This window comes from Elaeis guineensis, chromosome 13 (genome assembly GCF_000442705.2).
Source record: "Elaeis guineensis isolate ETL-2024a chromosome 13, EG11, whole genome shotgun sequence".
NCBI classification, from domain to species: Eukaryota; Viridiplantae; Streptophyta; class Magnoliopsida; order Arecales; family Arecaceae; genus Elaeis; species Elaeis guineensis.
This window is the reverse complement of record NC_026005.2, coordinates 1,440,446-1,461,472: the sequence shown is the minus strand read 5'-3', so window position 1 is coordinate 1,461,472 and position 21,027 is coordinate 1,440,446. Positions and strand designations below refer to the sequence as shown.

Sequence of the window (21,027 nt, the reverse complement as noted above, 5' to 3'; positions counted from 1 at the left end):
CAAGTTAGAATGCTTCATCACATTCTAATACCCTGGCAATTGTTTTGATATATCTTAGGAACAAAAGTTGGTAACTTGAAATCTATAACTTTATATCAGCGTCAATTATTCTTCTATGGAAGTCATGAATATAACCATTTATTATCATTGCAGCACGTTTTTCAAAATATATTTATTTGGTATAATATTGATTTCTATTGTATCAAGAGATTTAATTGCATGGCTACAAAGGATTAACAAATACTTTATATTTTTTTATCGTTTCCATGTATTATGATCATATATTCATGAATTGGGATATTATCATCTCGATGGATGATGTAGGCTAATATAAGCTCCTCGTATATTTCTTCTTGAATATTTTTGAAATATTATACTTATGTGGACCTCCATATCCTATATTAGCATTTGATTTTTTAAATTTTGGCAATTTATTTTTGGAGTTCGATTAGCTATGCTCGAGTAGATTTCCACTCAAATTTTATCGAATCTAAATTGAACGATATATAGAAATTCCACATCAATAATTTGAGTCATTGAATATGATTTATTACCTCCAGATTATTTATATATACAAAATTATATGATTTGAAGACACCTAACTTATGCATCAAATAGATCAAAAATAAATAATTTAAATAATATTAAATTATATATATTTTTGATCATTTGATGCATATGCTAGAAGTCTTCAAATCACATAGTTTTTGATATATAAGTAATTTAGAGATACTATATTATATCTAACGATTCGGATTATTGATATGGGATCTCTATCATCCAATGTAGATCTGATCATATTTAGACGAAGATCTACTTGAGTATAATCAAATTCATCTCTCTCTACACTAAAAAAGAGGCCCTGCTTGCATAGAATTCTTCACTCTCGATATAGTCCATATTAGTAATATTGTTATTAGTTACGTACTCTGCTCGTCATGCGGATTATTAATTTTTATTATATTTTTATCATTATAATTTTACTTAAAAATGAAAATACAACTAGAAGAAACTGATAAACTGTATTATATGTCTAAGATGCAATAATATTAAAATTTTTGTATAACGAAAAAAACACCGTAACATTAATATCCATATTTTGTTGTGGCTTTGTTACATTTTATTCAATTTGCGTCAGGTATTCTACTATATCCGTTTTATATTTAATTTAAAAATAAGAAGAAAATAGAGGGGAAAAGGGATTACAGTCGGTGCATTGTGGAGGCATATGCTATTTATTTAATAATATCACGGATACGCTGCATTGAAAACAATTGGCTAAAATACGAAAGCAACCCTTCTCCCTCGTATTTTTACTTCAATCGGATCCCAGGCCGCTTTTGTGCGCATTCATTTCCGTCAGGAGATGCCAGATGAAATCGATGCCCGGATCCTGTGAAGAGGACAGGTGATGGACATGAAGCGGATCCGGAGGCATCAGTCGTCTCCAGCCGGCCCCTCCGATCTGGAGAGCAATGGGGCTTCTCGGCACGGGGCGGAGAAGAGACCGGCCTCCCGTTTCCTCCGGCCCGTAATGATCCTGCTTGCCTGCTTGATGCTCCTGTTGGTCGCCTCCGGCGCCTTCCGGAGCTTGTCGCTGGATCGACTTCGCCGAGTCGGTGGAGTTCAAGGAATGGGAGAATTTGAAGTAATAGCAAGACAAGGTACTGGTCCCCACTCTTTCTTCTTCTTCTGCAAATTTAGTATGTTTCTTTTGTGATTTTGGGCATAATATTTGCTATTTTAGTTAGATTAGTTTGCCGGTTATGGCTTTTCTTTTTTTGCGAATGCTGTCGCTTTCATGCTAAGATATATTCTTGTTTTCTTTTCTCTCTAAAATTTAGTGGATCTGTTAAGAAAGAGAGAGAGAGAGAGAGAGAACATTAGAAAGTTGTGTTGCTTTTGCCCCTTTGTTTTCCAAATTGAAGCTCGTAGGTTTATGTAAGTTAGACAAAAGTTTAGTTTAAGAATTAGAGATTGGAGAGCTTCTCCAATAGTGACAATTGCTTCATCAGTACTTCGACCTGTATTGCGTCATGAAGTTTCTCCAGTTTGAATGCCGTCTCGGTGCGTTACTTTGTGTTCAAATGTGTATAGGATGATAGTATTGAAGTGGATTTTAGTACAAATCCTTCTTGCTAAAATTAAGAATGTATACCTTAGTGTGAATTTGTTCAGTTTAAAGATGCTGTACTGCATTAGATGTCACTCACTGACCAATCCCACAAAAAAAAAAAAAAAAGAAGAAGAAGAAGTGGTGATATAAAATGTTGAATGCTTTGCTCAGGTATGAGAAAATTAAGCACCTACGAATGACAGACATTTACCAGCATTCTGAATGCTAAAGAACATGTTTTTATCATTCAACTAGATTATAACCAGATATTGCAGCTGTATGGTCAACCCCTAATATGGACTGATCCAACTTTTCACCTGTATTTGCTAAGATGGAACTATTTGTCATATGATGGGTTTGCTATATATTTTCATAGGCAAGGGAAGAATTAGCCTTGCAAGTCTGCTCCAAAAGCTAGACCTTGGGTACCATCTAGACCAAGTCAGATTAATTCTCTAATATATTTGTGGTACGTGAACTTCATCATCATAACCATCTAGCCCTTTTCTAATTGTTTAATATTGGCTGTATGGATCCCAATTCACAATTTGGGTCTATTTCAAAGTTTTTGATATATATGTTATGACCAATTACCAACCTGGCATCAACCCAACACCTTTCTCATTCGGGCTTGGGACTGGCAAGGATGGTGTTAACATGGGCTATGTTAGTTAAACAAGGGAGTGAACTTCACTTGGAACCAAAAGGTAGATACATTTGCACTATGGAGCTAAAGGTTTTTCACATTTTCTGCAATTAGATTAACATAAAAAAATTTTGAATTCTCATCTTCCATTGATTCATGAGAAATAAATCTTGCTTCTCATCTAAGAATTTGGCTATCTATATTATTTTAAGTAAAGTTTTAAATTCCATGAGATGAGGGTGTCCCAATTTCTCTATGGAATGAGACGTCATGTTGGCTGCCCTATCTTGGTGGCGGTTTCTCAATCGAATGAGACGTCATGTTGGCTGCCCTTCTTTTTCTTTCCTTTCTTTCGTTCTCTTTTGCCTTTCTTCTTTTCTTTTTCTTCTTCTTTCTTTTTCTTATGCCATCCTTTCTTTATTTTTTTTCTTTTTCTTTCTTTCTCTTTCATTCTTCTTTCTTTCCTTCCTTTCTTTCTTTTTTTCTCTCTTTCTTTCTTTCTTTTCTTTTTCTTCTTCTTTTTTCCTTTCACTATTACCTTTTCTTCATATTTCCTTCATTTCTTTCTTTCCTCCTTCTTCTCTTCTTGCATTGATGGGTTTCAAAGTCCCGACTCTATCCTAGTCATGTTTTCTCATGAGAATGGGACAGAACGGCCAAGATGCCCTCAATCCCATTGGAGCTTAAAACCTTGATTTTAGGAGTCTTTGTTGATTTCCTCCCATTTTCCCTGTGAAATTGCTTAGATTCATGCTTCCAAAGCTATCTCTCTTTGCCCAATGAAATAATGCTATCAGTACCATAGAGAAGGTCTTCAATATACGAGGTATCAATAGAAGGATAGGAAAATTTAGGATGCATCTCGCTGGATATTTTGATATCTGGGGGAATGCATGTTTGTTCCTTAGTGAAATAATTAATTAGTTATGGAGAATTGTCTCTATTATATATATTGATATGTTTTTGTCCAGATGTTCGGTCCAAGAGGCTTTTTCAGCTCTCATGTTGGAAATGACTTAATTCTCAATCAGTAGGACATTAGGAAGTCTTTCATTAGGAAGCCTTTGGCTGATTCATATGAAAAAATGAAAATTCAATTTCCTTTTTAATTTACTGGCATGCATTCTTTACAAATCATTTTACTTTGTCTCTTTCTATTGTGAGTCCCATTGTCGGTGATCCCTCACATGAGTGAGTAGCAATGATGGCTTCAGAAGTGCATGATGGTGACTGAGAGATGGACTGATCAAGGAAGGTCACTAGATTTCCCAACTTCTGAGTCTTTGAGATACCAGAAACCACCTTCTTAAGGGATCCCAATGTACTTGAAATCTTCACACTGCCGGATCCCTCACTTCCCTCTATCTTTCCTCTAACTGCCACCTTTCATTCAATGCTTCGATATCATATGGTAGGGATTCTGGGCATCCAAGGAAAAACCCCTTAATGACATCACTGATTCATCAATCTAAGCAAAATAGGTGGTTAAAAACATAGAACATATATTCTACCTTAATGTCCATTTATTATGTTTTCTTTTTATTTCGGTCGACTATCGGCTTTGAAACCGGTTTTCACTTCTGATTCTTGCTGACAATGCATTTCTGAAACAATGTAGGAGGCCAAAATGTTCTTGTGTAAGCCTGGGCTGCTTTCAGATGTCAAATTTTCACATTATTGTATAACCTAGTCATACTTCACAATTAGCCAGTTGTTGTCTGATGAGAAGATGATAGATGTTTGCTTTGCTTTGTGCTTTTGTATGCTTCAGTGTGTATCTCGCATGTGTGCATGTGGAAACTAGTTTTTCACTTCTGATTCTTGCTGACAGTATGTTTCTGAAAGAAGGTGGAGGATCAATTTTTATTTTCCTTTTTTTTTTTTTTTTTTTGGTTTCTAAAAATAGGCTATGCTGTGTTTTTAGATGTATACACATAACACATCATTGTCAGACTTCATAATGAGCCATTCGTTATCTGATGAGCATGTGATTGACATGCACTTTTGCTCTGCATTCTTATATGCTTGTTACTCAATGTGTATCTTTTGTTGTGTTTGTGTGTGTGAGCCAGCTTTTGTTTGATGAGAAGATGATAGATGTTTGCTTGCTCTGTATTTCTGTATGCTTGTCTCTCATATGTTATCCTTTGTTGTGTGTGTGTGTGTGTGTGTGTGTGTTTGCTGTCTGACAAGAAGATGATAGATTTTCACTTTGCTCTGCAGTTCTGTATGTTTGCTACTCATTGTATATTCTTTGTTGTGTATGTATGTGTATTTGTTGTCTGAGCATTTGCATCTGTATTTATGTGTGATTGCTGATGAGAAGATGAACAGAAGTGCAGAATCCTTATTTTTTGGTAAAATGGATCCATAATTTATGAACAGGATTCCAAAGAATTAGTGTTTTCTTTTACCTTTTAGTACCACCAACCAGCTAGATACTAAAGCAAATTCATGAATTATAAAATATAATTAAGAAATAACAGAGACATAGTTATGAGTTTTAGATGGCCTTGACTTATAAATAAAAATGTTTGTTGTATGGGTTCAGTAAGACACTTTTTGGCATGAGTCAACTCATGATTATCATTTAATTTGTTGTACTCGATTTCATATCTTACCTCAAGTTTCTCTTACATATGCATGAGAACAACTAAACGTAATTCTGTGTATGAATGTGAAGTTGCTTCTAAAAGATATGCATTGCATGTATCACTAGGAATGCAAATGTAATATAGAGTTAGAAGAATATAAAATCTCAGAATTTAACAACAGTATACTGACATCCACGAAAAATAGTTTCACGGATACATGTCTTGCACACTGATGACACCAATAGCGAAATACATTTAGATATTGTATTTAAAGCCTATGAGGTGGTATTCTTTTGGTGGGTACTTCTTGCCCAGCACAATTCAATTTTCACAGCCATCTCTATTTGTTTTCCTGGAGATAGGATTGTTGTTCTTTCAAATATTAGTCAATATTTTGATCTTGAAGTGCCTTACCTTTCTAGATTCTTATCGCAGTAGTACCTGCCAAGCAAGTAATAACTAATCACTACTTTTGGTAGCCTCCACCAAGTCAAATCCAGTTCTCCTGCATATGTCCTCCCCACAGACTGCTCTCATTGCTCCTTCACTCCTTTTTTTTTTGCCTTTATTGATATTTATTTCTCCAAATTAAATTTGAATTGTAGAAGTCTTAGATCCTTTTGCTGGGCTGCCATGTCTCTATGTATGCAGATCTGCAACTCTGCACCTTCTTGCACAAACATGCATATTTGGAGCACATATACTTGATTTTCCTCAAATGTACCTGCCCACATATGTAATTGTAGCTAGAAGTATTGAAGCATATTGAGATAATTACTTGTATTAATTTATAGCTTGTCTAGATTCTTGGTTGCATGCTTTATGCTATTTTTTCTTGACTATGTGTGCTCATCCCCCTTATGAGTGGAACTGGCTGAGAAAGAAATGCCACCAGGGTGAAACTTGTGAGAAAGGGGTTTTGTGGGGGGTTTTGGTTGGGGTGGAGGGGGATCATGGAACCCAGTGGCCTTTTCTGACTTGTTTTTGCTACCCCCCCACCCCAATCCCTTCCACTCACTTCAGACTGCCTCCTTCCTATATGAGTCCTGTCAGATGGATAGGAGGTCAGGCATCCAAACTGTCCCCAAATTTGTTCAAGTTGTTACTTGCTAATCATCTGATAGTCCCACTGTCTTCTTGTTCTTCTATGAATTCTGAATTCTCTTTTAACTACTCAATTGCTGTTACCTAAAAGGCCTTTTGGTTTTTGTTAGTTCTGTATAAAAGATGTCTCCATGTTCAATTAGCTTAAGTGCCTTTGAATGTGTGCAATTATTAGGTTCAGAAAATGGATCCTCTGCATCCTCGAGCATACGAAAGGACAAACTTCTTGGTGGCCTGCTGGCTGCTGGATTTGATGAAGAATCCTGTCTAAGTAGGTATCAGGCTGTACTGTACCGTAAAGAATCACCTCACTTACCTTCTCCATATTTGTTGGAAAGGCTGCGAAAGCATGAAGTTCTCCAAAGAAAGTGTGGCCCAAACACTGAATTGTACAACAAAGCTGTGGAACAGTTGAAGTCTGGTCAGAGCATTGAGACTGCAGAATGCAATTATGTGGTGTGGATATCATATAGCGGGTTAGGGAACAGAGTACTAACTCTTGCTTCAGCATTTCTTTATGCTCTCCTTACGAACAGGGTCTTACTTATTGACAGAGGTGCTGATATGGCTGACCTCTTTTGTGAACCATTTCCTGAAAGCTCTTGGCTTCTACCCTTGGATTTTCCTGTTAACCAGTTTAACAGCTTTGATATTAAAGCTCCTCAGAGTTATGGAAACATGCTGGAAAAGAAGGTCATCAGTAATAGCGTTGATGGAGGTTCAACGGGATCATTACCTGCTTATGTTTATCTCCACCTTGACCATGATTATGGTGACTTTGATAAGCTTTTCTTCTGTGAAGATGACCAACGAGTCCTTCAAAAGATCCCTTGGCTGGTGTTGAAATCAGATAACTACTTTGTGCCATCCCTCTTTCTGATTCCAACATATGAAGAAGAACTTCATCAGCTCTTTCCTGAGAAAGACACTGTTTTCCATCATTTGGGACGTTATCTTTTCCATCCCACAAACACTGTATGGGGTTTGATTACCAGGTATTACCAATCTTATCTAGCTAAAGCAGAAGAAAAGGTGGGTATCCAGGTCAGAGTCTTTGATACAGGTCCCGGTCCATTTCAGCATGTGCTAGATCAGATTCTTGGATGTTCTCTAAAGGAAAAGCTATTGCCTGATATCAGTGCCGCCCACGAGTCTGTAGTTTCATCTCCAACTGTAAGATCAAAAGCAGTTCTTATGACTTCTTTGAACTCTGGATACTACGAAAAAATCAGAAACATGTACTGGGAGAACCCGACTGTCACGGGCGAAATTATCAGTGTCTATCAACCAAGCCATGAAGAATACCAGCAAACTGGAAAGCAAATGCACAACATGAAAGCATGGGCGGAGATGTATCTCTTGAGTTTGAGTGATGTGTTGGTGACAAGTGCCTGGTCGACATTTGGGTATGTGGCTCAAGGCCTTGGTGGTCTAAAGCCATGGATTATGTTCAAGCCTGAAAACGAGACAGCACCTGACCCTCCCTGCCACAGAGTCATGTCAATGGAGCCTTGTTTTCATGCCCCTCCCTTTTACGACTGCAAAGCGAAGAGAGGTGTTGATACAGGGGCCCTAGTCCCACATGTGAAACATTGTGAAGACATGAGCTGGGGCCTCAAGCTGGTGGATCAGGATGAATGGTAGCTGTGGCGTATCTACTACTTGCATTCAGGTAGGACAGGTCATCCTTGTACACGAGGATCTGGCAAGTTATTATCGATCTTGTACTGCGATGTTTCTGGCTCATGTTGGTCTTAGATTAGGGCTAGTTCAAATGGCATATCTTGGATAATGTGAGCAATATTTGATTAAAGAAAGAAGCTCAGCCATTTTGTTGTACTAGTAATGTTGGGTGATTATTACATTTGGTGTTAATTCCTGGGAACAATTTATGAACACTTTATAGTCCACCAATTTAGTTTAATGATTCAGAGTCCTTTTTTCCGTTCCAGAAATTTTAAGTTTCCAGAATTAACATTGTTTGGCATATGGAGTAATTATACATTACTTGAGATTTTATTAGTCCTTTAGCCGCATTCATATCGTGCTTTTCCTGATGCTTTTCAAGTAAATTTTGCACAGAAAGAATAGCAAAATCTCTAGTTTGAAACATATTGAGTCAGGCCTTCTGTTTTAGGTACCCGTGGAGTGTATGTTGAGCTTGTCCGGGGTTCCTGGATCCCCTACTACTGTTGAGTTGCTTCCTTGTATCACTATGGTAGGCGGTACCCAGTTGGTCCTTGTACAGATACTCTACTCTATGAAACCACCTTACCAATTAGAAACAAAAAAAGAAAGGAAAAAAAAAAAAGAGACATTGAGTCAGGTCCGTGTACAAAGTATGTGTTTTTTGTTAATTACTGTCTCCAATTCGCAGGGTCAGAAGCTATCCATGTCCTGAAAACCAGGTATGGAGAATCATTACTGCCTCAAGATAGGACATAAGATAAAAACTGTTGAAAATTTCCTGTGGTGTTGCAGGTAAAGCACTGAATAGTTAAAAAGTGTACCCTTAAAAGGGTACTGATCAATTATGGACCTATCTGGGTGGCCTATTAGTACCGGTAAGAAAATAAAGGACCTGGACGGGGCTACATAAGGTGCTCATGATAGAGTTTTCATTCTGTCTCCTCAGGGTAATACTCGGGTCGCGGAAAAGAAAAAATTCTTGTCACATTTGTACCATATCACCGACACAACTGTGAATCCAAATAAATCCTTAATGAATTTGAGCAAAGAGGGAAGCTATTCTTTAGAAAGAACTAATCATTTTTGACAAGTTTCTTGTATATTCTGGTAATCCCTCGCTTTTATCATCACATAAGTCTCCATAACCGATTCAAATCGAGACTGCTAACTACTCTAAACTTTCAGTTGCTAAAGTTGGAATCCCTCTTGATGGCAAGAAACTTTGCTACTAAACTGTCTTTTCATCAAAAAAAAAAAAAAAATGCTTTCTGTCCCTTCCTTGATTAAAAAATCTTGTTTCTGGGCGCCACCTTGTCGAACAAGATTATGTTGTGATATTTTTTCCTTCGATGTGCAGGATCATGTGACAGGATAATTGATTGAGAAGGGTGACAAACATGGTTGACTATTCTTCTTAGAGTCTTTATTTCAGCTGACTACTCATGTTGTTGGTTCTTGTCTAGAAGAGGAAGCATCAAAATGTTTATTATGGCACTCAAGATTTGGTCATCCCCATTTTTGTTGTTTTTGTAAGCTTGTCTCTTCTTATAACATTCCAATTTCTTTAAACCAAGTCACGAATTTGCCTAAGTGTGTTGCTCATTAATCTGAAAAATTTCAGACATACATTTTCTATCTTCTGAACACAGTAAATAAATTGTTTGCTCATTTATTGAGTTTCATTGATCAATTCTCATGGTACACTTAGGTTTATTTTTTACATCATAAGACTGAAGTCCTTGTTTTACGGAATCTCATCACATGGCGCCACCCGATTCAATGCCAAAATCAAAACCCTTTGTTCAGACTTGGGAGGAGGAGTGGAGGATACATGTCTAACGAATTTCAAAGATACTCCCCAATAGAATGGCTTAAATGACAAATGCATGTATGCCTGCATGTATGTATGTATGTATGTGATTCTTTAAAATTTTTATGTTAAATGACAAATGCAATCTCATTTTTCTTTTTCCTATTATAAAAATACAATCTCCTTGCCACAACTCCTATCCCGTAATTTAAAACAATGGTAGCAGAAAATACTAGCGACTTATCAGCGTTTTTCAGAATAAGCGATTATTCTCCACCAATTCTTTTTGTAGTAGGGGAGGGTGGTAAACTATCCAGTTTTGTTAAAATAAGATAATTGCCAGAAAAGGAAGAGGGATGAAAAGAAAGGAGAAAAATAAGGACGCAAACCCAAGGTTTGTTACAAAAAAACTCGAAACATGGTTCTCTAAAGAGATGCGAAGCTACAATCAATGAGGATCCCGCCGCTGTCATTTGAGCAATCTCTTTATTTTTCTCTCCATTATGTTAATCAAGTGCTATTGTTAGTCCAGAGCTAACTTGAATCTCTCAGCATTTATGATCTTTCTTTCCCCACAGTCCACAAGGAGAAAATTCCTATCTCCCAAGCCTTCTCCAAATCTATTTAATAAAAGGGCAATGTAAAATAACATAGTTAACAGTCTCCACCTATCTATCACAAAAACATCTAGAGCTAGCATTCCACCTCTTTTCTGTAAGAACTTCACTAATGTGATTATTCGCCAACATTCAAGTTTAAACTTGAGACCTCTCACAGGATGAGCTTCCAAGTGACACAATCAGCATTCAGCATTGACCAATAAAATTAGTCACATATTCGACAATTGGGACCATTTTGTCCCATTTTCAAATATTCAGACTTGAGTACCTTTGACATTTGATGATTTATTTTTTAACAGCGTAGAATGAAAGGAGGAAACGGGGAACAACAACACCGTGTGCTTCAAGTTTCACAAAGTGGTGAACAGGGCAGATGACATAAATTAAGTCCCAAAAAGTTCTGAAGAGAATTGCATTTTCACCACCATGACCTTAAAATCGGGATCACTTCAGTGGTTAATTGGTAGTGCTCTTTTGTTATAAAAGCTCACCCTTTTATGCCAAAATAAAAATATCAAGCTTTTACAGATTTACATGATATTCTGGGCATTCATACCTGTACCGCAAAAGAACTACATAAGAAAAGTTGAGAAAATGGAATAAGTTGGAAAACAAACAATAGCACTTTCAGTAAATATTTCATATTTTGCGCACTTACAACTAAGTTGTGTTATTTCTAATGAAATCTAGAACTACCAATGCTTTTTATTTGTTAAGTTCAATGACACTGGCAAATTTACCATATATGGCTAAGCAAATGGGAGCTATATTGGAACTAGACGAGAAGGCTCCTCAAGTCTATCAGAAAGATGAAAGACCACAGGCTTGTCGGAACTTCTCATAAGATACCCAGAATACAAACTGCCATGGTCCGAGCCTTGCCCAAGTCGGAAAGAAACCCTTCCACAATGCCATTATGCCTTCAAATTTCACTGTCTTAACCAAACAATCATAAGAATTCCTGTATAATGTCTGGGTCTTTTTGCCAGAAGTTTGATTCATCATTCTAGTTTTCACCACATCAGCTGGACAGCTAAGAGCAGTTGCTGAGAGACCAGATGCTATAGATGCCAACGTGTGAGCAAACACATTATCCTCACAAATTTGCTTGCGAATAATGAAATGCTTTGCATGGTCATAGCATGTCAATTCACCCATGTTTACCAGAAATGCTCTCTGAGCATTAGGAAACACCCCCCTCCAAAGTCCCAGAAAGCCTTCTGTTTGGATAATCTTTGTGAAAGCATCAAATATCCCTGCATACCTGGGTTGCAGTCCTTGGCTCAAAAGACGGCTATCTGCTTGCATCCTCACCTTTATAAGATCAGCTGGGCTTGCCACAACCTGCATTATGAAAACCAATTAATTGTCTGTGTTGATTTAGTATCACTGAAATTTGAATATGCAATGACACTCATGGTAATTTATGCATTAGTACATCCATATTTGTGATGATCACAAACTGTGTCATGCTGAATGCAAATTTGTTTTATTCAGCTTGTCTTTAAACGAGTGTCTCAGCTTGTCATCAGAGATAACAAATAAGCATTCTCCAATCAATTAGGGAGTCAAAAATCAAATCAATAATTTCATCACTAGATGCTTATTCCTAAAGTAGGTAAGTGTATCTTGGTACCATCTCACCACTTCCATTCAAATAGGCACTGCCCTCCTTTCTCTATCCCTTTAACTTAAACATGTCATGGTTTCACCAACGCCTTGTATTCGGCTAGCAATACTAATGACCAAACATTCTCAACTGATTCTTACACAACCTCTCTTATTTTAAGTACCATACCTATTATTTTTAAGTACCATACCTATTAACTCCCCCTTTATTATATTTGCATATCCACCTCAAAATCCTCATCTACATTATGCTGATTTGCCCTCTTCATATTCCACAATTTAGTGGTTCCAACAGATCTAGCTATCAACATGTTGGGCTTGTTTTGGAAGTTTCTATGAGATCTGGCAAGATGGGCTGGAGAGAGAGCATACCGGGGAAGGGAGAGAGAGCAAGAGAGCGAGCAGAGAGAACAGGGAGTGATCCCCATGGGACCAAAAAATACAATCTCCTGAGATCTTGTTTTAATCCCATGCATGCTCCCCCTCTCCCTCTCCCTCTCCCTCTCCCATTCCCTCAGCCCCATGCTTTCCCTCCAGCCCATCCGATTGAATCCTGTAGGAACTTCACAATCAGACCTGTAGTACTAAATTTTTTTTTCTTTTTTGGATATAAGCGGGCAATCACACCACTCTGGTACGAGAGCAAACCATAAAATCAAGGTACAAAAGGTCCCGTAAGGCCCGTGGGCATGTATCACCCTATCTCCAGACAGTCTCCGGAGTGCTCCACCACATAAGATGCAATCCAATCTGCCATGCTGCTCGCCTCTCGATAAAATTTTTCTTCAAGGATCACATTAGACTCCAAAAGCACAAGCCTACTATAACATTTATCATTTAAGTTTTCCCTCATAGATCACATAACACTCCAAAACAAAATTTCTACACTGCCACACCTTATCTCTCAGCAAATTATTTCCATAATAGAACAGATTTAATGCAAAAGAGATTTGAATTTTGATTTCTAATTTAGTGTAGCCCCTGGTGCCAACATTTTCTTCGGAACTGTAAAAGTTTGAACTGAAGCCAGTCTGAGTATAAGATGAACATTGCATATTCATCAATTCTAATTTAACTGTTTCAGTTAGGATTTAAACCTCTTTCATTTTAAACAAAATCCAGCTGGTTTTGCAAAAAACCTAGCTTATGGAAAGAAATAAGACACATTTGTCCCATTTCTTACAAAACAAGCTGAAATAGGCAACTACTTGTTTCATCATGCTTGTTATTCTAATTGAAACATTTTTGCTCATTTCGATGCTCTATTTCATAGTTTATAATTGATGTTTACCTCTTCCCTCATCATATCAAACGACACTGCCTATCTTGTAACAAGGGTTGATTAACTCCCCCGATTTTAGTGGTTGACTGACATTTATAGATACTTGGCATGTTGCTTAGTTATCTCTCACCTCAAATTTTAAACAATCAGCTTAACATTTCTGGTTTTGCCATCCCATTCTCATCCTTGTTCGTCCATGAGCAATATCCTTGTCAAAGCCAGCAGATTGCACTGGTTGGATACCAACTTTAGCTAGAGCATTTATCCCAGCAACACCACCTTGTTTTCCATGTTTACCTTCTGTGTCACAATTTTATCTTTATGCAATATCCTAAATCGATGCTAGGACAAATCTATCTGCTCCACCCTAGAATGATGCTCCAGTCTGGTGTTTTGGGTAACTCCTTATTTTTCCTATATTGTCAAGTAATATAAGTTGCAGGTCTACAATGCACTTAGCCATCTGCTAATACCTCATGCAAGACCAAGCCTGCACTTTTATCTGGTCTGCACATCCCAGGAGTTGCAGCTCCCTTACCAATTTGAGTAATTAAAGTTGCTACGTCTAATTCTACCATACTTCTCCCCATTATACCCAAGTCTATCTACATGTCATAGATAAATGTGTACTACAATTATTAGAAATCCATTAACTTTTAGACTCACAGAGATTTCATTTAGCATAGGCTTCGTTGATAGCTTTGGAACAAATCCTTAGGTCTAGAATTTAATTTATTGTTCCTCCACTAATGCCATATATCTGGACAATGTAAATGTCATGACCAATATTGGTCACAATGTGCCCACAATTGCCTATGAGTTGCACATCTAGCAATAGTTCAAAATGGATGACCCTGGGATCCTTGAGGACTTCCTACAAATCAAGGTTCCCTATTCTCAAGAAAACACTTGTTGAAGCAGTCATAAGCCTATGTCTGGATTAGTGGTTTGTTTCTTGAATCCAAACAAAAATGAAACACAATCAAGCATTATATAAAACTTAGTCGCATGCATGGAAAGCTTCTCACTGATCTTCCTTTGATATCAAGAGTGGCCAATAATGTTGTTAAGGCGATTAGATACTTTTCTATTTGTTTCTTCATTCCTGTCTTTTTGGTAATGATTACATTGATTAGGTACTTTTTCTGGTGGGTAGTGATTACGTATCTTTCCGAGATCTTATCCCATGCTGTTAGGATCAGGATCAAGCTGTAAAACTGCAGAGGGTTTAGATCAAACTGGGTCCTGGACTGACTTGCAGATTACAAGGATTTTTCTGATTTCTTCAAAGATTGTTAAATATAGTATAAAAATTGAAAAAATAAGTCAATTATAAAGTAGGTGAATGGAGAATAAAAGGCCATCCATGTGAGAAGTCTGTTTTCCACCATCATAAATCCATCACGTCCAATGAGACAAGCACCAAGTCTAGTTATTCAAGTTATTTATATACAAGCTATCAATCTAGGCACTTTAGCTAGAATATTTTTACAAAAAAGAAAGAATCAGATATCAATTCATGGTTGTCAAAATAAGTCAAAGAAAATCCCTGAAGAGTTTGCTAATTTTACATGCTTGCACTTATTAGAGATAAATAAGCAATTCTAAAAGCTCTATACTCCAATAAATTTATATAAATGGACTTCACATGTTCAAGCAGGAATTTGTGATCCGAGGGATTTCATGATGCATAATATAGATCTAGATCTTATGAATTATGATCCTAACTGGTCCCAATCAAACTGGATCTTTCTGCCCTCTTTGTGTATATCCATTCTTTGTAACTTAAAGACTTTGATCAATCTCTTTCTTTTTTCCCATTTACCTACATACTCAAGCTTAGAACCTAACAACTGTAATTGAATTGCTAACTTATGTGATTTCCTAGTAAACCTTCTTATCTTCTAGATGAGATCTAAGTAAAATAGCATTATCTGAAACAAACTATGATTCCCATAGTTGTGTTATGGTTATTAACAAAACTATGATGTGGATCGACAAATTCAGGAACAGTTCAAGATGCATAGGTTTGAAGATCAAATTTGCAATTCTTTAATGTTTCTGAAAACAATTGAAATATCCACCAGTTGACCCTAAGTCAAATGTCTTATTTCAAGGGTTAACTTCTCATAAGCACATACTTAAGGATGGCTTCTGCTCTATCCATCTTTGTAAAAACTTTATTCACCATGTGTACTACTATTTTCATAGCTTCACTCACAAGGGCAAACAGTAGAATTAGATCATTAATCTTGTCATCTCTTTGAGTGTGTATAGTTACTTCTTTCGGTTTCATCATTTTGGTTAGCTCTACTAGGCATTTATACTAAGATATAACAAATCTCTAAGAAATTTAACTATTTGTCAGTCTTTTTATCCCATTTTTTAACCTAAAATTATATTCTCCAACACTCCTAAAACTTAATATGCTAATCACTTGACCTATTTGTTCATCCTTAAACTTTGCAAAATGTCTCAATTCTCATTATAGGCATACCACTACCTTTCCCCTGTAAAACACGATGCGGTAAAGGTCCACATCATGGAATCCTGTACCGTCCCATACCGTCTGATATGGAACGTACCGTACCATATCAGTCTCATACCGATACGCCATTTTGGAGCGTACTGACACCACCGAACCGTACCGAACTGATATTAAGTAGAATTTTATCGGTATCGAGATCAAAAATCTTGGTCCACATCAATGATGTCGGGTGCTCTAGATGCTTGCCTAGGTGCTCAAGCGAACATGCTTGAGCACCTCAATAGGCCCTATGCAAAGCAACTTACTAAGACCATGCCTACACGAGCACTTAAACAAAGCAAGAGAAATTCAGATAAGCACCTCACCAATAGATTTGTTGAAGGGCCAGGCTCAAGCTTGGCCCTTAATCAGGCTTTGTTTCAAGCCTCGAGCTTTGTAATCATTTTTTATTTTCTAAAATTTGCTAAAAATACTTTTTAAAATGCTGAATATGAACAATTAAATATTATCAAGAACCTACAATAAGTCTATTATCTTATTAAATTCACATATCAACAACAATTGTCAATTAGGTCCCCATATACATCAAACATAAACAAATAATACAACCATAAATGTAAACAAGCTTGGGCCTGGCTTTAATCCCCAAGCATGAACTTGGCATGATTATTAAATATGCCTATTTTCTAGACCTGAAACGGCCCGCGAGGCCTAAAATCTTGGCACGAGCCTATTGAAAAGGCTGTGGGCTTGACTGAGAAAGGGAGAGTGAGGTTGGCAACAGGCTTCACTTAAGAAATATTTAAAAAAGAAAAGTTTGAGTGGAGCCCCTATTTCATTTCGAAACAAGGGCCACCCCTGCAACCTGCTTCTCTTTCCCTTCCTCTCCCTCTCTCGGTCTCTCTCCCTCTCTCTCTCTCCCCCCTTCCTCTCTAGCTTTAGCTTTGCTGGCATGATCCAAAATAGCACAACATGATATTGTACCATATTCTGAACCATACTGCTAGGCAACCTACATTATGCTCAATACCAATATAGCCAAACTTGGTTCGTTCCCTATGAAGTGATACAAATACGCAATTTTAGTTGATTATGTGATCACACCCAATACTAACTATAAGAACCCAATAGGATTGTGGTGGATAGAAGGTTCCACCTGAATATAGAATATTTACCACCATGATCTATGCTATTTATTCCTTATTATCAAGTATAAAGTTTTCCCTTAGCCATTGGATCCAAAAGTTTTCCTTTCATTGTTGCATCCAAAATGGTTTATTGTTTTATCAAATGTCAAATCGTGGTACAGTTATATTTTTTGCTGAACCTATGACACTTTTCAAACACTTTTTTCCTTGGAAAAGGTGGGACTTGATGCAATGTTAGATTGCTCCATTATGACCTACAGGTCATAGGTTTGAAGCATGAAAATAGTCTCTCTGCAAGCGAAGGTAAGGCTGCATACATCTTACCCTCCCTAGATCCCTTAGTGGCAGGAGCCTCGTGCATTGGATGACCCGTTTTTTCCTTGGAAAACCTTTGAAAGTTAATGGTGTGTTATTTTCTCAAGGTGCACTAACTAAATGAATCTTTGGCCTCTCTACATTTTAAGATCCATTTTATAATTGGTCCATATTTCCTGGCCCACTTATTTTCTAATTTAGGTTCTTTGAAGAAAAGCATGTCACATGTCACCTCTGGAGCATGCTAGTCTATTATAGCACTAATTAATGCTCAAGCCTTCATCACCTCTAGTACCTAGGCCATCTTTCCTATAATAGTTGGAACTATAACAGAAAATTAGCATTATTAAAAGGCCGTTGGTCATGTTGTTTGGTGCAAGAGCATGTTAAACTCACCAGAGGAAGAGAAGCCCATGTAGACAAAGAAAAATTATTTATTCGATGAGGAGTAGATCCTATTTCAATCACCTCATTCAACATCCAAAGAAGGAAAAGAATTTTAAAGTCATAAGGAATGTACAATTTGATTTTTCTCCTATAAAATTGCAATAATTTTTTCAAAATGGGCAAGAATTACTCAAAGAAATCATTGTAGGGGTGAAGTCAAGAGAGGATGAGCCAGGGCCTCCTTAAGCTTGATAAATTCTAAAACAATATTGTTGTACCCAAAGCTCATCTCCCCCACCACCTCCCGCCGAAAACTCAAAGTTTGGAATATTTCATATTTAAATTGTTTGAATCCCCTCCCAACATGGTAACCACCTATTAGAGTCTCCTTGAAATTTTCTTTGCACTCCTATTCTTAGATACCATCAAACCTCTCCTTTCCATAACTACTACCGAAGTAGTGCTAATTGCTAGCATATAAAATGAATCTGACAAGAAAAGATTACACAATAGATGTTGAGTTGTATTTGCTCTTTAGCAGGTTAAAATGGAGAATTGCGAAAGCAAGAATTGTTATAAAAATCTATTTTGATGGGATTTGTGTTAATTTTCCCTTCCTCCAGTAAAATTCTAAATGTGATGAGTTTTTCTCTTTTTCATTTTTGGGTGGGGGGAGGGAGGTGTGGGTGGGGGAAGAGGCCAATAATCACAATTCTGATTTTGTGTTAGGCAAACATGGTACAAGCCCTGGAAAAATCTTCAATAAAAAAGAAAAGGTCATGTTGATAATGATAAGATGATTGCATTGAATGCATGGCATCTAGGGCTGAAACTAGATCAGATATGGATAGATATCAGTATATCCATATCCATATTTTTTTTTTATTTGATGAATACAAATGTTAATTAGATACAAAAATTTGTATCCATATTTGTTTTAAATGAATACAAATACAAGCCAGATACAGGACGTATGGATATAAATGTGAAAATAAGTCGGATAACTAAACTTTATGACCATAGAATTAAAAATATTACTAAGTAGATTATAAATCAAAATAATAGGATGTTAATGTGGTTATATATTTTCTTAAAAGTTCATAAGTACTATATAAAATTAAATAAAATTACAAATAGAATTGGATAGTCGGATATGGATCGGATAGTTGTATACTATATCCATATCTATATCTATTTATTTTTATTGATATGGATATGGATGCAGATATTAATCGGGTACTCAAATTTCTATCCATATCCGGATAGATTCGGATATGAAAATAATTTTATCCGATCCACTTTCACCCCTAATGGCATCGGGTATATTACCGAACAAAATAAAGGTATCTCAATCAGCCAAGCCTCCAACTCCCTCATGTCCCTCTCCTATTGCCGTTAGCCTTCTAGTGCACTATGTATCCTTCCCAAGTTTCTTTCATGACAATGTCAAGGCTCCCTAGAGAAAGATGAGTGTCTCCCCTGCTAACTTTTTCCCTTTCTTTGGTAAGACTGACTTCTTTTTTTCCTTTTGTAAGAAAAGGACTTTCTATTTTCATATAAAGAATATAACATAATACAAAGTTACTATCTGACTATAGAGTTTATGACTTTCTCTCACGCCCATTCTATTCATATATCTGGCAGACTCAGATTTTTCCTTTTTGTCTCTGTTGTCTAATAAGGATTGCAGGAATGCAAGGATTAGAGTAAAAACATGGATAAAATATGGTCTGCAGTGCCACATGCATCAAGATTTTAGACTAAGATGTGTCTAATTCCATTCAACCTCTGATTATGCTAAATTCAGGTTCAAATTAAATGTTAGCACAAGTCAAATACATTGTAAAACATAAAGCAAGTGTAAACTTTATCGGATTTCGATCTACATTTATCAATTAATGGTCAAGGGAGAAAACAAATTATGTATACAGTATCTAACATATTTTTATCTACCATTCGAGGGTTAGGATCTCGCAACACTTTTTCTATCACAATAACCGATTATACTCGTCAAACAATGGGATCTTGGAAAGTGGAAATACCTGAGCGAGGACGCCGGAAGCGCCCCCAGCGAGGGCCTTTCCGAGGAGAGAACCGTCGGCGCCGGCTGCGCTCCGAAGGTGCTCGTAGCCCACGATGCGAATGGGGGTGTAGAAGAGATGGCGGAGGACAGCAGGGGAGAGGCCGCTGTAGAATCCGAGCACGCCACCCTTCCTCCATATCTCAGAGGCGACTCGGAGGGCGTTGCCAGCGGCGGAGGTGGCGGCGGGCGGGCGGAGGTGTGGGGACTCGCCGTGGAGCTGGAGCCTGGTCTTTATGATGTCTATCGGAAAGGTCGCGGTCTCCGCCACCGCCGCCGACAGCGAGGTGAGGGCGATCTTGGAGAACGTCCGGCGCTCCTCCCCTTGTCCTCCGCCGCCGCTGCGGCCGCCTCCCATCGGGAGAGAGCACAGTGGGAGCTTCTATGATGAGCGTACAAAATACTCGAATGGGCGAACAGGGATTGTTAATATGGAAGCCGATGCCATCATAGAAACATTTCTGAAGAATCCTTGATTCCCACCCATACATACGTCATGCCACCGACCCAAATCCGCCAACCACCGACGTGGTGGCATCCGCCACATATCCATAGCAATTCTCTCGATAAAAATACAGAATTTCTCATCATAATATTTAGAAACAAGTAATAAAATTAAATAATTATTTAAATAAGTTCAAAATTAAATAATTATTATTGGGGATATTTTCTCTTTAGCCAAGGTAGGAAAAGCGACTAGGTATGGACCGATGGATGCGATAAGATGGTCCGAATCTAGCTTCGACCATGATGATCCTTGGATCCTGACCGTAGTTTGAGCAAAATTCGAAATCGGTTATTCTTGACTTCGTCATCATACTGTCTTTACAGCCACTGGCTTTCAATACAGGCGGCTGCAGATGGCGGGGTGCTTGGGCATACTAAGTTCTGACTTCGGCTGTAAGCACGTATCGACTCTCATCTCATTGGATAAGATCCAACTCGAATATTTCCTTCTCTTAGCATCCGCTTCCATTATACTATACCGAACTCTCAACTAAAAAGACAGGACCGATCCCATCTACGCCTTAATTCAAAATTTAAAGTCATCCACGACTTTTAGTTGGCTTTGGAACGGAAAAGGTAAGTGCAGTAACTGCTTCCTCGATTTTGATTAGG

At 37.5% G+C, this 21,027-nt stretch overlaps 2 protein-coding genes across 2 annotated transcripts; one reads left to right on the top strand and one right to left on the bottom strand.

Annotated features, from left to right (window-relative positions):
• The first annotated feature begins 1,258 nt into the window (after nucleotides 1-1,258).
• Nucleotides 1,259-8,310, top strand: LOC140853436 (galactoside 2-alpha-L-fucosyltransferase-like). The gene is made up of 2 exons (XM_073248085.1): nucleotides 1,259-1,664; nucleotides 6,636-8,310. The coding sequence occupies exons 1-2, from the start codon at nucleotides 1,412-1,414 to the stop codon at nucleotides 8,102-8,104; spliced, it is 1,722 nt and encodes a 573-aa protein (XP_073104186.1). The 5' UTR covers nucleotides 1,259-1,411; the 3' UTR covers nucleotides 8,105-8,310.
• Nucleotides 8,311-11,156: 2,846 nt separating this feature from the next.
• On the bottom strand, nucleotides 11,157-20,340 carry LOC140853438 (mitochondrial uncoupling protein 3-like). The gene is made up of 2 exons (XM_073248093.1): nucleotides 19,871-20,340; nucleotides 11,157-11,923 (listed from the first exon to the last, which is right to left on the bottom strand). Exons 1-2 carry the CDS (start codon nucleotides 20,264-20,266, stop codon nucleotides 11,381-11,383), a joined length of 939 nt encoding a protein of 312 aa, XP_073104194.1. The 5' UTR covers nucleotides 20,267-20,340; the 3' UTR covers nucleotides 11,157-11,380.
• Nucleotides 20,341-21,027: the final 687 nt, after the last annotated feature.

Bases quoted from the DNA above. Each gene is read 5' to 3' on its own strand.
- LOC140853436 (XM_073248085.1), top strand. From the start codon at position 1,412: ATGGACATGAAGCGGATCCGGAGGCATCAGTCGTCTCCAGCCGGCCCC. The intron at 1,665-6,635 runs GTACTGGTCCCC...TGCAATTATTAG, and splicing joins TGAAGTAATAGCAAGACAAG to GTTCAGAAAATGGATCCTCT.
- LOC140853438 (XM_073248093.1), bottom strand. From the start codon at position 20,266: ATGGGAGGCGGCCGCAGCGGCGGCGGAGGACAAGGGGAGGAGCGCCGG. The intron at 11,924-19,870 runs GTATTTCCACTT...TTCATAATGCAG, and splicing joins CTTCCGGCGTCCTCGCTCAG to GTTGTGGCAAGCCCAGCTGA.